This window comes from Gobius niger, assembly GCF_951799975.1.
Source record: "Gobius niger genome assembly, chromosome: 13".
Taxonomy (NCBI): Eukaryota; Metazoa; Chordata; class Actinopteri; order Gobiiformes; family Gobiidae; genus Gobius; species Gobius niger.
In genome coordinates, this window is record NC_136864.1 from 16767915 (window position 1) to 16783847 (window position 15933).

The 15933-nt window shown below is 40.2% G+C and overlaps 3 protein-coding genes across 3 annotated transcripts; 1 reads left to right on the forward strand and 2 right to left on the reverse strand.

The window, feature by feature from the left end:
- Positions 1 to 78: 78 nt before the first annotated feature.
- Positions 79 to 3663, reverse strand: ptchd3b (patched domain containing 3b). Its single transcript, XM_079569598.1, has 5 exons — positions 3284 to 3663; positions 2900 to 3031; positions 2704 to 2825; positions 2486 to 2631; positions 79 to 1600 (listed from the first exon to the last, which is right to left on the reverse strand). Exons 1-5 carry the CDS (start codon positions 3611 to 3613, stop codon positions 90 to 92), a joined length of 2241 nt encoding a protein of 746 aa, XP_079425724.1. The 5' UTR covers positions 3614 to 3663; the 3' UTR covers positions 79 to 89.
- An 813-nt stretch (positions 3664 to 4476) lies between these two features.
- Positions 4477 to 7635, forward strand: LOC306972709 (ras-related protein Rab-18-B). Its single transcript, XM_079569411.1, has 7 exons — positions 4477 to 4672; positions 4988 to 5043; positions 5123 to 5184; positions 5381 to 5453; positions 5560 to 5678; positions 5820 to 5886; positions 6489 to 7635. The coding sequence occupies exons 1-7, from the start codon at positions 4605 to 4607 to the stop codon at positions 6659 to 6661; spliced, it is 618 nt and encodes a 205-aa protein (XP_079425537.1). The 5' UTR covers positions 4477 to 4604; the 3' UTR covers positions 6662 to 7635.
- A 937-nt stretch (positions 7636 to 8572) lies between these two features.
- LOC306972119 (homeobox protein Mohawk-like) lies at positions 8573 to 15286 on the reverse strand (the record flags this gene model as incomplete). The annotated part of the gene is made up of 6 exons (XM_079568601.1): positions 8573 to 8842; positions 8936 to 8970; positions 13481 to 13795; positions 13870 to 14026; positions 14867 to 15026; positions 15105 to 15286. The coding sequence occupies 6 exons, from the start codon at positions 15284 to 15286 to the stop codon at positions 8573 to 8575; spliced, it is 1119 nt and encodes a 372-aa protein (XP_079424727.1).
- Between the last annotated feature and the right edge of the window lie 647 nt (positions 15287 to 15933).

A 15933-nucleotide genomic window follows, 5' to 3' on the forward strand; every position in this document is an offset into this window, starting at 1 on the left:
CATATCCTTTCAGAAGATAAAAAAAATAACAGATTTGGCTAGATCCATTTATTTGGTTGAAAACACATATAAAAGTAACAATCCTCTATCTAGGATTTTTTCCCCCAAAGTGTAAGGAACACCGGTATGAACATTAAACCATGCATTAGACCAAACAAAATCACTAGAAACACCATCTTAAAGAATGTCCTGAAAATATAACTCCCAGACACAGACAGCACAACCACCCCTAAGATGGTGGACAAAGCTCCTTGTAATACTGGATAACCTAGATTGGCCAAAGAGTCAATAGCTTTCTTATTGGCGTCCGAGTTAGGGCTGGAGACAAAGGCATGGGTGATATGTGCAGAAAAGTCCACTGAAAATCCAATGCACATGACCAGGTTAATTAGAGATATTGAGTCTAGACTAACACCCCATAAAGCCATAAAGCCAGCCACGCCAACTACAACCGAGCCAATGGCAAATGCTACACAAATGCAGCAAAGCAGGTCAGGGATCAGGATAAGGGAGACAGCCAGCATCGCTATGACGGCTATGATTATGGTTTGTATAGCATTGTCTGTTACCACTGTGTACTGGTCGTAATAGATGAAGGCTGGGTGGTAGATCAGTAGCTCCAGTGGACATTCATTTGCTGTTTTCCTTAGCCCAAGCATCGCATCTTTCACCCCTGTTCTGTCTCGAGTTTGCAGAAAAAAACGAGATGCTTGAATTTCATTGTCTTCTGTCAAGTTGACGTCTTGTCTAAAGATCGGGTATAGCTCCAAATATTGACTTAAGCTGCCTTTAAAAGACTCTTGTGTGCTTATATTGAGACTAGTTTCATTTGCGTATTGTTGAAATGCAAGGAACCACGCCTGAGTGCTGTTGACATACTGTAGGTCTTCAAATGTCTCAATGCAAGAGTTAAGTTTTTCAAATTCACTTTCATTCCAGTACGGAAAAGGCTGCTTTACTGCCACCATGACGTTACAGCTATATTCAGAAAAATACTGATTTTGGCTTTGGTAGAAATCTGTGATGTAAGAATTGTCTAATGCCAAATTCCTTAAATCTAATCCTTCTTTAATTGTAAGGCAGCCATAAAGACTAACAGATAAATAGCCAGCATAAACGACAAAAATAAGTATTTTGATTGACTTGTGGGTCAAAAATGGCCCATAAAATCTTTCAAAGAAAATGCTCATTGGTTCCCCTTGTTCCTTTTCGGTCATGCGGTTATAACCACCACCAATGCAGCAAACACTAAACACTTGTGAATTACTTGGAGGCAGATCTTCGGGCACTTTCATAAAAGTAAACCAGTGTCTATTCTCTCCTTCTCTGTGGCCATTCAAAGCCATACAAGCCCCTAAAAACGTGATACTGTAGAGGTAGCAAAAGACAACAGAGAGCCAGGCGTAGAGGCAGAAAGACTGCACTGAACCGAATGGGGAGGTGTAGCCCAGGAACAGAGCCAGTGTGTCTGTGAGGGAGGTGATGGTGATGGAGACGGCAGCCTCACTGTAGGTTTGGGATAAGCGCTCGGGAACATTGTCCAAGACGCGGGTCCTCTGCCAACAGGAGATCAGGATGAACATGTCGTCAAGGCCAATACCTGCAGAGGGTAGAGGAAGGAAAAAGTAGCATCATTCAGAGCCGGTCCTCACTTCAAGATGACAGAAATAATTATGGGAATGATAAAGTTTAAAACCTACCCTAACAACCTAATGCACCAGTGTGACTTATTTCTGAAAATGATAAAAGTTGGGAGACCCCTGGCCCTGACACCAAGCAATTGTGAAGCTGCTCCTAGTTATATATGGATTTGTCCTTATTAATTTAGTTTAGTTTAGTTTTTATTTCAGTCAGTATCTTCACACAGACACGATTGACACTATTAAAGTACGGCTTAAGTTTTGCAAATGTCAGTTGTAATAATAAGAAAAGAACAACGAAACAATGCCAAAGGGAATGTCCTACCATACCTAGTGGTGGAAGAAGTTACTCGATAGTCTTACTTGAGTAAAAGTGCAGATACATGACCAAAAATGTACTTTATGAGTAAAAAGTAAAAGTATTTAAGAGTTTAATGTGCAGGATTTTTTAAAGTCATTTGAATCAAACCAGGTCTAAACGAGTAAACCACTAACTTAAGTCAAAAACAGGAACTAAACCAGGTCTTAACCCGAACTAAACTAGGTCAGGTCTAAACCAGATCTAAACAAGGTCTAAAGGTATAAACCACTAAACCGAGTCTGAATTGGGACTCAACCAGTTATTCGTAGAGAGGTCACTTTGATAATAAAATACTTTTACTTTTAACACAATTTAAAAATGTAGTGGAGTAGAAAGTACAGATACGGGCTCTAAAATGTAGTGAAGTAAAAATAAAAAGCATTCATCATAAAATGTACTTGAAGTAAAGTAAAAGTACCAACAATTTGTACTTTTTACTTGTACTTGTACTTTATACTTTGTTACTTTCCACCACTGACCATACCTAGCAGCATGAAAGGACATGATGCAGCCGTCATCGCAAAAGGTTGTCCCAGCAACAGCAGCGCACCGAACCCACTCAGAACAGCCAGTCCAGTGGAGAGCACCCCACAGAGGGCCACCCACACCTTCGTCCTGACATTGTCCAACCTGTAATCAGCACAAAAATAATCAGACACAAAGTTGGTATATAGGACAAAAACTAAACATAATAATCCTTACCTCCAACATGATGCAATTGAAAAGATGATCGCAATAGTGTAAGTGATGGAGAACAGAAAGACCACTGAATCTGGAGATTTGTCGAACTCCCACTGCATTGACATCGAGGTGGAGTAGGACACCTGAAACACAGTTTGGACTTTTAATGGGTTATATGAGTGGTATATGTGTTGATGGAAGAAGAAAAAAAGCTTACCTGAAGAGAGGTAGACTGATTTGATAGCAACAATATGAAGCCTTCCAGCCAAATGTCAGCTCTTGATTTGTTAGTTTCTAAGTAGTAAAACAGTTGTATGGCTTCAGCACCTTCCACTACCGAGCTATTGTTCTTTAATTTTACATTTCCAAGATTTGTAAACAATGGTATTCCTCCATATTCAGAATAATGCCATGGGAAAGTCAGATTAAGTGATTCTATATTATTTGCATTGTAATTGATGACCTCTAGGACACTATTAGAGCTGCAGCGTCCATTCACAAAAGCACAAACATCAGAATATTCAAAAGTGGTATTGCCCAAATGCACTTTCATGTTTTTAATTTGAAAGTCCAACTCAATAACTTCCTGCAGTGATTCTACTGACAAAATATTACCATGACTTGCAGCAATAAGAGTGGCATAGGTCCCATCTGTGGTCAGTCTTAAACTAGTAAACAATGGGTCATTTCTTGGAAATGTTTCTTGCATGTATTTTCTTTCCATCTTGGCAGGTCCATTAACAGGTGTAAACTGCTCTTCAATATTGTTGGACATCCGAGCCTTGAGAAAGTAAAAGCCGCTGCTGAATCCAATAGAGAGAAGGAGTGGAGTGAAAAAGAACCACCAGGGATAGGAACCGACAAAGTAACCCACATATTTAAAAGCTGTCCTTAAATGTCTCTCGATGCAATCTGTGTGGAAGCGGCCCATCGCTGTAGATGTGGGTAAAGACTCTGCCTTAACTGAAGCTGATCACAGAACTAGACCTACTGCAGACAATAAGTTAAATGCCTTTTATAAGGAATTCTCTCTTGAGTTCACATTTGCATAATTACAGACTCTAGCTGAACAGATGGTGGCCACTACTTCACCTGAATCCAACAGTGTTCTCCTATTTAGCCTCAAGGCATCCCAATGTTTTTTTTGTTGTTGTTGATAAAACACTATACACTCATTATGTTTCAAATACAGTCTAAATGTGCCAAAGACCGAAATTAAGTCGACATCTTAATTTCGTCGACTAAAATATTTAATCTTAATTTTTACTAAAATTGGACTAAACTATATCCTATATTAAAAGTTTTTCATGAGACTAAAACTATGACTAAAATGACCAGATATTATAGTCGACTAAAATAAGACTAAATAAAAATGAAAAGGAGAGACTAAAATCATCCAAACTTCCAATGACAGTCTTAAAGAGCCTCGTGTGATGTAAATTCACTGCCAAAGGAACAGCTCTGAGCTTTGTTCATGTGGGAGCAGCTCCATGAAGCAGAGGACTTTGATTAAATATGATTATAATTAATATCATAAATGCAAAGTCGACTAAATTTGTCTCCCTACCTGCAACTTTAGTCAACTAAAACTAGACTAAAATTGAAGATCTTTTTGGACTAAATCTCGACTAAAATTGAATTACATTTTCGTCAAAAGACTAAGACTGAAACTAAATTAAAATATGTTATTAAAAATCAACACTGGTCAAAGAAACACATTTCACCATTTCACCACAATTAAAGAAAATATAACACAAAACCTACATACCCGACTTACTGGTGACGTCACGCAGAGTCCGGAAGTTACGCCGCGCGAGCAAACTGTGAGCCGAGCCCGCTAGCTGCTTACAGTCCCCAAAACAAGTCAAATATATATACTACAGCATACATAAGTTAAAAGTCAAGCTCTCAATAGTAAGGATATGGATGAAGACGTGATAACGACCCTGAAACTATTGATTATCGGCGAGAGCGGGGTCGGAAAGTCCAGGTTTGTGACTCTTTGTAGCGCACTACTTAGCTAGCCTGTTGTGGATGTTGACATTCTGTTTTGTTATGTAAGTTAATTACTGCTTAGGTACCGAGGTATCAAGGAACAGTTTTGTTCTTTTGTTCAAGCACATATGGTAGCAATTGTGGGTAGCTAGATATAACATAATAGTGTACAACTGAGTACAAAGTGTTCACTTTTATAAAACTTGATATGTTAAGGCCATTATTGTATTGTTATTGTGGTGACCGCTTGAAGGATTGCCTCTCTGCTCTCTAAACATGCCATATCTGTGTTTTTATTGTCTCTTTACAGTCTCCTCCTGAGGTTCACAGATGATACTTTTGATCCTGAACAGTCTGCCACAATAGGTTTGTATTGTGTTTACAATATTATTGCCTATCACAGTAATATGTTTGAGCACTTTTCCAACTCTTTCGTCACTCGCAGGTGTGGACTTTAAAGTGAAGACTATTGCCATAGATGGAAACCGAGCAAAACTTGCAATATGGGTGAGAAGAGAGGCCTTTGTGTACTTTTGTGTTGAAAAATATGATGTAGAACACGTTTCATCCAGACGGGGGCGACATCGTTCATTGAAACTAGTGTCACTGTCCTCAAACAACAATGTCATCATATCCCTGTCATATTAGTGATACAATCATTAGATTACATTTGTCTAAGTAAACGGTTTCTTGTCTTTACCAGGACACAGCAGGACAGGAGAGGTTTCGAACTCTGACGCCCAGTTACTACCGTGGTGCTCAAGGTGTCATTTTAGGTATAACCTGTGAATACATTTAGGTCAATTGTATATAAGGAAAAGAAAAGAAAAAAAACTTTATTTAATAATCTGTTTGTTTGTTTTTTACCCTGTTTTTGATTAGTGTATGATGTCACCAAGCGGGACACTTTTACAAAACTTGACAACTGGCTGAATGAACTGGAGACCTACACAACACGGAATGACATTGTAAAAATGCTTGTTGGGAACAAAATTGACAGAGTAAGTTTGTAGGATTTAAGGATTTAACCATATGAAATATGAAATACTATACCTTTTGATCCTCTGTTTATTTAAAATACCTATTATGGTATTTGTCAGAACAACTTCATTTTCATAAAGTGATATGTCTGTGTTTTGTAGGAGGACCATGAAGTTGACAGAAATGAAGGATTGAAATTTGCACGAAAACACTCCATGCTGTTTATTGGTAAATATCACTTGTGAAATTGTTTGGGGGACGTTATGACTCTGAATGTAGTATCTTGAACGGCAGAAACCTAATTGCATAGCTGCTGATGGTCAAGACATTGCATCACAAACTACGTATTTATAGTAGGACTTTGTAGTTTTTGCTTTACCACTTTGGCATGTCCAACCTCAGCGTTGTGCTGACAGATGCAGCGTCTCCACAAAAAGTACATTATGATTAAAATCGAGTGGGTTTTTGTTTATCAAGTCTACGCTGCACATGTTCCCGATTCTCATCTCTTGGTCCGCTCTTCAAAATTAGGTTAGTATTTTATAGAGTTTCCATTTTAAATGGTTAATTTAAGGGCTGGGCAAAATATGTCATAGGGTTTATCCGCTACAAGGATGTCTTCATTTGGCTGTTATCCATTCTATAGGTCATGTCTTTGTTCATATAAAGCTATATGTATTTTTTTTTTTTTTTTAATCATCAAGAGAAGCTGTCTTGAATTTGTAGCCATGCACATGCCTCATCTTTGTTTTGTTTCGCAACATTTTGGAAAAGACTCCACAGTTTTTGCTGATCTCATAAATCTTGGTGCCCCTCCTCTCTTTGTTCAGAGGCCAGTGCAAAAACCAAAGACGGAGTCCAGTGTGCCTTTGAGGAGCTGGTGGAGAAGATCCTGCAAACTCCCGGCCTGTGGGAGAGTGAGCACCAGGGGCAGAAGGTGATTCTGGGGGCGCAGGAGCAGAGCCAGGGTGGGGCGTGTGGAGGCTACTGCTCCATACCCTGAACAGGACACACCTCAGTTTGACCCCACGGCTACAGACACCAGACACTACTGTTGAGAGGTTAAACTTCTGTTGGCCAAGTGGACTTTGCTGTTTGCACACGCCTCTTTAACCACCATCAGTTCACTACTTTCAGTAAAAACATGAATGAAAGCATGAAGATTAAGCCTCACTTTGTCTAAAAGGAGATATAGTGATTGACCTAACGAACCCCGAGTGTACATCTGGATTGAATTAATGTTTTTGGTCGGAGCGATCCAGCTGTACATGATCGAATCAGGTTAATGGAGTAGTGCCTATAACTTGAACCATTTTGTTGGTTACAGCACATACGTAGCTTGTCAAATTGTATTGTCAATGATAAGTCATAATCAAAACAGATGTCGCTTAAATCCTGTGCTTCCAGGCTTTAGTTCTGGTTTTGGTTTGTTCTTGTAATTAAGTCTAACCGTACACTTAGTTCAATTATTAAGTACTGGTATTAGAGCTGGTGGTACAATAGACTGAATCACTGTGGATACTCCCAAAGAAGATGACTAGTCCAAACATATTTTATTTCATCTTACAATTATGATACACAATGTGAAAACACCCCCACTTTTTTTTTTTTCGTTAAGTATTTCCAGGTTGGACCATATCTTCATATGTTATAATGGTGGAGGCGTTTACAGTATATAGGTTTTAAAGTAGATCCGTTTTTTCCTACTTTGTTCTGTGTGCTGTTTGGATCAGTGAAGACAACTCGCAAACATTATAGTCTGAGGACATTCCTAAGCATTTCTTAATCCATATTTTGCAATAGTTTTATTTGTTGCTTTTTTTGTTTTTCCTTAAAGCCCTTATCATTGCCCTTGGCCATTTTATTGATGCGTTTCTTGCTGTGCATCTCTGCGTCATTTGAAGCAATAGCTAAAAATGAACTCTGCCTTAATGTAAAATTACTTTGTGTCCTGTGTAGTGTTTTGTTGCAATCGGAAATAAAGGACAACCTCAATCTGTCACTAACTGTTGTTTAATTGCTATATGAGACCTGCCATTAACTTTCCATGTTGTCACAAAGCCCCACCCCCCTCCAAATCAAAAACAGGTTTACAATGGAAATCAGGGAGAGGTGCTCTTTCCATTAAATGTTTCTCATGCCGTCTTTGCCGCACACGCAAAACTGAAATATAGTTTGAAGAAAATGCCAGAAAGTTGACCAAAAGGCGAGTGGAAAGATCTAGTTAATCATGTTTTGCAGAATAGCGCCTGAAGCGAGGCAGTGATTACAAGCTTATGTTTGGTGTCAGCGTGTCCCCACATGGAACAAGACGCTCCCCACAAATCTCCAATGAGTGGAACAGCAGTCCGCATACTCTTAAGGCTTATAATGCGCTCAATTTTACCCAGTTTTGACAGGTTGGCTGAAAATGGGGCAGACAGTTTCAGAATTCAAAGGCCTATTGACTAATTCTTAGCATGCTGACAAATTATAACTTTGCTAGTGCCACGCTCATGCCCAGGCTACAACTATTAAATAAGACATTTAGAGATTTGATAATAATTTATGGCTTATAACTACACATGAAATATACCACTAACTACATTACAGTAAAATATAGCGCAGGTCATTCCAAGCAGTGATTTAAAACATGTTACTGGCCAATGGATTTCACATTGGGTTTATTCAAATAGCTGCTGTCAAACTCAGAACATTGGATGACAATCCAGTCTCATGAAGTTAATATAACTTAGAGGAACAGAAGGCAATAGGAAGGCAATGACATCAAGATGACACAATATACAATGGTTTTGGTGCTTTTTCAGATGTCTGAGTTAATCATGAATGAAACATAACATGGAGTTTTACAGACATAACAGGGCACTGGCTACTTTAGCATCTGGTATCCCCATATGGAACAGTGTGCTAATGCCTACACAGAGTTTGCCAGAGCCACTTTGACAGTCTGGACTTCTGCTATGTGAGAGGACTTTTGGATGATGCGGCTGGTGAGGGCGGGCAGAGAGGGGTAGGGTTTGGCATTTGTCCGGTCCAAAGGAAGGGAGACAGAGAGAGGCCCACCGGAGGAGCAGGAGTCTGGGGCTTTGAGTGACTCAGTCCCACTGCTCTGTCCCTGTGCCAGGCTGGTCAGGGCCACTGCCGCATGGAGCTCCCTCCAGCCGGGGTCTTCTCCAGGCTGCTGCTGCTCCTCACTGAAGAAGAAACAAACAACCCTGTTTATAATATAAAAGAGTTTTGTGTGGCATTCATTTGCGTGTGTGGTTACAATACAAACTGACCTGCCAGACTTAGAGGTATAGTCCACTGGGTCTGTAATAAGATAATAAGGAGAAATTGATTGAATGCAACATACTGTATGTACAGTGTAAATAATCTGGATTACAGGGTGTTCCAAACATTGTAAATGTGTATTTTTGTATTTTGTAGAGTAGACCGAGGGTTTGGTCTGTCTTATTTTATATGTTTAACGCAATAGAATTACAGTCTTTTGTTTTGTCATTAAAACACAGTTTCTGGTAGCTGATGTGCATGTAACAACACATTTTTACTCCTGTTTTAAAGTCCACATCCTCTGTAAAACAATCATCATTTATAGGCTGCAAAGTCACTCCAAAAATAAGGCAGTAACATCATACTGCTCAGTGTGGTCTGCTAAAGTATGTATTATATGTACAATCCGTTTCCATTTCAGTTTTGAAATACTGCTGCCTCTGAGATATCAGAGATTCTGGCCAAATCTCAGAGCAATAGACAGAGAAATTAGAGGCCCTCTGTGAAACACAGTCCTTTGGTGCTAACAGCCCGAAACATCCCTGTCTCTGGTTCCCTGAGCCATGCTCCGGCCAAAAGCAACTACTCACTGATATAAATCATACTCATATTTTATGCTCTGTGCTACTGAGTATCCCTGAGCACTCTCACTTCAGCTTCACATTGTTTGCCAAAAACAGTTCCCATGTAGCTATTCCACTGAAAAAGTTTCAGCTCTGGTGAGTCTCACATTTACAGACGGGATGAGTATCAGGTTGAGTGACAGGTCAAGACGATTCTTCATGTTTATATCAAAGTTACACTGATGCGCTGGCCAGCCACCGTTACAGCTACCAAACCCTAATTACTGGAAAGATGCTTGTTTCAAGAAGGGCACCGGACCCCATATGAAGGCCTGGAGCAGCGCAAAAGGACTCTTTATGTATTTATTATGGAACTGAGTTTTCCATTTCTGGCCCATGTCACTGAAGTCGTATAGACGTAGCATTACGAGTGGATTTACTCCTCTGGTGCTCTTCCGCATCATGTTTTTCCGAAAATGCTTCCCTCGGGTTGAAACAGGTGTGTCGTTGTAAAAAGCTCTGGAAAACAACTAAGCGCTCAGAAAATGCCAATACACTTAATATCCCCTTTGCGTGTTTGTGAACAGTCCCCTCTCAGCACGCCTCCTTTCATTTGTAACATAACGGGACAAAAATGCAACGTTGATCCAGGTATGTTTTCAGCGGTTATGTTTTTAACTATATAAACACGGAGGAGCCACTTTTATGACTCTCTCAACTTTCTCAGGGAAACACTGCACCTGATTTAAACAAGCAAATAACACAGCATTTTATTAGGACATTAAGTTACATATTGGTGACTGTGGGACAGTGAATTGTGGGAGTCCATCACTGCAGGTTCGGGGCTGGTTTTAGGTCTCTCCGGGGAGGAGTACAGACGTGTTAATGGGCTGAGTGCACATCATGGATCTGGCACTGAGACTTTCCACTTTACCTCCACAAATATGACCTGAGAGGCATGTTTAGTGTTTTAACAAGGCTACACTGTTAAAAAAATACCATTAAGTATTAGGAAAACTGTATAGTGCACATTTATTATGTCACTTTTTCATATCTCTACACAAATGTACTGGGTAAGGGGTACCTAGATAGAAAAATGGCACAAAGAGCTCTGGAGTCATGTTGCTGTCAAGGCATGTTATTTATATCATGGTTTTAACGTGTTTTAAACATTTGTCTTCCAAAAATCGCTGCTTTGACAAGAATATTGTTCTTTAAAATATTGATATCTTTCTTGCCATAGCATGAATAAGAGGAGACTATAATTACAAGTATCAAATGTCCACAGACTAAGGGCAATTTAATATTTAATGTGTGTTCAGCCCAAGAAGGAATGAAACTCTAGGCTTAAGATCTTTAGTGAAATTGAAGACAATATTTTTTAGGTATACATTTTTTACTTCTGAAGTAAGTTAACCTCTTAAGACCCACCTTAACCAAGCGCATTTTCAGCTTTACCCAAATCGAAAAGCCTCTCGACTGGAGCTTAAAGCCTATAGGCCAGAGTCTCATTTGAAAGACCTACAAAACGAGATTTTTTTGCCGTAATGTTTTCGACTGCAATACTTTGTGCTGCAATACCAAGTATCGATACTTTATCAAGTATTGCAATACTTTCAATACTTGTGTTTGGAGGCGTTTTCATCATAAACTATACATTTTGTGTTAATGCATTTTTCAATCTAAACACTTCAACTAAAATAAAATGGCATTTGGTTTCTAAACTTTGGACACATGACTGTTGTCTTTATACACATTTTAAGATAAACATTCTACTGATCATAATTACTTATTGGATCGAGTTACGTATCGGATCGGCCCCTGAGTATCGTGATACGTATCGGATCGTGACAAAAGGGGATCGTCCCAGCCATACTCTTTTGTCACTCTTTTTATGCTTTTTTTTAATCCCTTTTTAATTGTGTTTTTGTCGTTCTTTTGTTGGATTCGTTTTGATGCTTTCTTCAAAAAGCTTGTAGATTTGGGTAATGCCAAACTGGAAAAAAAATGTGCTTGGTTCAGGTGGGGGTTAAGAGGTTAAAGTGCAGTGTAATTGTGCACTTCAGATCTTTGGAGTGAAACTTAAGCAAAAATGGATGATATAACACACAGTGAAAAGTGTTAGTACTTATTTAGCATCACATAACAACTTTTCATGGGCTGAACAGATATTTAGACTAAAGTGATGAAAACAAGAGAGTAACAGCAGTGGTTCTTAAACTGACCACTCTCCTAACTACGCTTTGGCCCAGGTTCTCTCTTCTCACCCTGGGATGTATAAAGTCTCAGACATGTTGTAATTGTCCTCGAGACTGGACTGGACATTTCCACCTCCACGGCAAAGCGGCTGCAGCGGAACAAACGGCACATTCAAATATATGGAAATGATATTTGTGGTGCACAGTAACACCAGCCGCCAGCGTGAGGGCCTTCCAATTCATAAACCCTGGGATTTCGCCGTCTGCCCGGGTCTTTATTACAGATGTTTGTAAAAGATCTGGCTCTTGGATCGGCTTGGATTTGGGGCCGGTTGATGTACGCAGGGGTCTCTTTAGATCTGAGGGGGCACCCAGATGTCAGCACCTTTGTTGCAGCGACTTTATAATTGAATTTGGTTGAGCTGCTTGCATCTACGGGAATGCCAGGGATTTATTGACGTCTCGGGTCCCTAAGGACTCGCATGGAAGTTTTGGTTCACTCTGTTCTTGCTTTACTGTACACGGTGGTGTAGTAAAGGCAGAAGTGAGGAAAAGAGTGTCGTTAAACTGTCATCTTAACACACACTCAGCATAAATCCATAATTAGTGCATTAGTAAATGAACAGTTCTGGCTAAGATTCACACATTGCCTCAATCGATGACATCTGACAGCTATATAAACTGCAGACAGGCTAATTACGGATCTGTCATTTTATGGGTTGGCCTAATGACAATATAAAATCAAATCATGGTCATATTGTGATTCAGAAATGTATTTGTTTGCTCTGTGCTCTAACGCATTCAACTTTTCCTGACGCATTCCTCCTGTCAAGCTCCAAAACCCAGTAAAGTTTCATCTCTCAGAAGAAGCAGAAGGGTATAGGTACATTTTAAAAGCAATGTAAAAATAGTCCTCTACTCTGATACAGGTGTTCCCAAACTTTTTTGGCTGGGACCCCCAAAATGTACACATAAACAATAGGGCTGGGATGATCCCCTTTTGTCACGATCCGATACGTATCTCGATTCAATTCAAGTTATTATGATTGGTAATATATTTATCTTAAAATGTGTATCAGTCATGTGTCCAATGTTTAGAAACCAAATGCCATTTGATATTAATTGAGGTGTTAATATTGAAAAATGTAACAAAGTGCTGTTACTGGAAAACAAAGGTATTTATGATACAAATGCCTCCAAACACAAGTATTGAAAGTATTGCGATACTTGATGAAGTATCGATGCTTGGTATTGCGATCCAAATCCGATCCGATTTTTTATCCCAAGTTAATATGTATTTAAACAGTTTATTTTGAATTTTTCAATGGATTTCACATGATCTATGCTGTTTTACACAAAAATATACAAAAAACAGTAGCTTTAAACCCCCCCTGGGAGGTCCCAACTCCCACTTTGGGAACCACTGCTCTATACCAGACCAGTGGTTCTCGACTGATGGGTCAGGGCCCATAAGTGGGTCGCGGAACCAATTTCAGTGAGTTTCTTTTAATATTTATGTACAGAAAAAAGTATAGAATCACTACTTGAGTCTATTAAAATTATGTTTCCGGGTTTTATCATATTTTTTCTTATCTCATGCTTATTCAACAACAATATTTGAGGGAAAGACAATATGCTACAAGTCTAGGTTGTAATAGACGCCGACACCATTCCAATTGAGAACACTAGAATATGTGACCTGTGTTTACACCAGCAGGGGCTTAGACGAGAGCCAACACCACGCAAAACCACACCATAACTATCGCGTTTCACAAGCCGCTCTCTCACCCATGTGGTAGACAAAGTTGGCCTCTGTTTCGTAGGACGATGCCGGAGACACCACGTCCCGCTCGCAGTCGTTGGAGCTGAAAGATTCGGAGTGGCTCCTCCTCTTCCTCCCGGCGCTCACCACTCGCTCTGCCTCCATCATGTGTCTGAGGGTGTCGTTCAGGTACCGGTTCAATAAACCGCTCTTGTATTTGGAGGGGGCCGACACGCCTTCACTGCTGGAGTGCACTCTGCCCTGGGGCGGCAACACGCTCTGGTGTGAGGACATCCTGCCAAAGTCTGAAGACCGGATCTGGGCTTGTAGTGGGCATTCGTCTGTGTGCAAAGAGGAAAGAGTCAGCTGGAGGATGTATGAGAATAAAAACAGGTTGTTTTCAGTCGGCGCTGACCTGTGTCTGTGTCCGAGTCGTCGCTGCACACGCTCAGTCGCTCAGCGTTGCCCTGGATGTACTGGTTATACAGTTTGATCCTCAGGGCCCAGCTCAGATCGGGCTGACGCACCGTGTTCTTCAGCCTCCGTCTGGCATTAGCGAACCAGTTTGAAACCTGTGCCCGGTAAACATATAACAAGAGTTCAGCTCCGTGAGAAGGTAATACACAGACACACAGAAGAACAAAACTCTGGTCGTGGATTACCCAAAACATTGTACATTTTACAAATGCATTAGAACGTTTTTACTTTTTTCGGTGTTGTTTAACATTTCAAATAGGATTCAAATAGGACTGGATAAAACTGAGTATTTTCTCAGTTTTAGTACATTTTGCATGGTCAACCTCTTAACCCCCGCCTTAACTGAGCACTTTTTCTCCAGTTCAGTTTTACCCAAATCTAAAACTTTTTTTTTTGCATTGTCGCCGTGTTTTTGTCACATTTTTGCCTCTTCTTTGTTTGGTTATCGTAGGCAATTTTTTTGCCCTGTTTTTGTCATTTGTTGCTTTCTTCATCGCTTTTCCCCCCTTGCTCTTTGATGCTTTTCGTCGTGTTTTTGTGACTTTTTCGTCACTTTAAGTTGCCTTCTCGTGTTTTGATTTTTTTTGTCACTCTTTTGTTGCTTTTTTGGTCATTTTAATTTTTTTATTCTCATCCTCGTTTTTGTCGCTGTTTTAATGCTTTGTTAGGAAAGCTTTTAGATTTGGGTAATGCCAAACTGGAGATAATGTGCTCAGTCCAGGTGAGGGTTAAGAGGTGAACGTTTTATTTTAAATGTCTATGGTGTAGTCCTGTGTAGCCTAATAATACAGTTCCCAAACCAATGTCTCTATATCCACCATTGACAAAAAACATATTAAAAAAACAAATGTGCTCAAAAAATAAATGCCTTTCACTCCATAATAAAAATGCTTTAATTCCCTCCTATCTGTGTAATTGTGCCTGTCCAGTCTCACCTGCACTAGTGTCATGTGTGATCCCAGAGCCAGCAGGACCTTCTCAGTTTTAGTGGGATACGGATTGTCCCGGTGTTTGTAGAGCCAGTGTTTGAGTGGCCGCGCCATGTCCTGCAACACCTGCCTCTTGTGCCGAACTTTAACCCCACTCAGACGAGACCTGGAGGAGACGACATCACAAAAATCAACTGTAGACAACAAAGACAGCCCTCAAATATGCACAAAGGGATACACATACCCGTATTTCCTGTACTTTGGTGATCCGTTTTGCGCCGTCTCCTGGCATCTCTCTATTAAACTACTTGGAGAGATGTCCACACAGTTTAGTCGACTCGCCTCCTCTTTTCTGCCTCCGAATTGCAGCACGGCGTCAGATTTCATGTCCAACTGGTCCATTCTTTCCAAAGTCAACAGGTGCATCACAAAAATGTCCTCAAATCAGACAAATCATACTTTCCATAAAAAAAATAAAAAAAAGAGTTGGTCCCTTGGTGAAAAAGATGATACTCCCAGCTTCACTCGGAGGTATTTGAAAAAGTCCAAAGATGTAGTGGAGTCAAGAGTGAAGGGAGCCCACATAAACTTCTGCATCGCTGTCTATTGGCCCTCCCACCGTCCAATCACGTGCAGGCTTTGGGAGCAAGCAGTAGCACCCCGCAAAATGAAAACTTGAACACATGTATATCAGCAAATGCGGTCAGTGGATTTACAAGTAACATTTGGCCTGGTGTGACACGCTGCCAGCGCTAAGCAATTTCACCCACAAGCTTGCATACTTTCAACATGAGGTGGATGCTGAGGTTTGAACTGAAAGAATCGTGTCAGCAAATAATAATGCATGTTTTAGTGAGGATTTTGGAAATGGATGGTGTAATTACAGTGAGGCTAATAACCGGCGAAACCGCAGGATGATGCCCCAGGCCTGACGGGAGTGAATCCTCCGGGGGCTCGGACTGATCTCCGAACAAATTGGTGGCTGTTAGAAGACAGACTGAAGATGGAATAAAATCACAGATGGTTGAATGCGTTTTAAATCTGGAAAATAGTAATGCTGTTTTGACTCTGAC

Bases quoted from the DNA above. Each gene is read 5' to 3' on its own strand.
- ptchd3b (XM_079569598.1), bottom strand. From the start codon at position 3,613: ATGGGCCGCTTCCACACAGATTGCATCGAGAGACATTTAAGGACAGCT. The intron at 3,032-3,283 runs GTAGAATCACTG...GTAAAATTAAAG, and splicing joins GTCATGGTAATATTTTGTCA to AACAATAGCTCGGTAGTGGA. The intron at 1,601-2,485 runs GTATGGTCAGTG...TACCCTCTGCAG, and splicing joins ATGTCCTTTCATGCTGCTAG to GTATTGGCCTTGACGACATG.
- LOC306972709 (XM_079569411.1), top strand. From the start codon at position 4,605: ATGGATGAAGACGTGATAACGACCCTGAAACTATTGATTATCGGCGAG. The intron at 4,673-4,987 runs GTTTGTGACTCT...GTCTCTTTACAG, and splicing joins AGCGGGGTCGGAAAGTCCAG to TCTCCTCCTGAGGTTCACAG. The intron at 5,454-5,559 runs GTATAACCTGTG...GTTTTTGATTAG, and splicing joins TGCTCAAGGTGTCATTTTAG to TGTATGATGTCACCAAGCGG.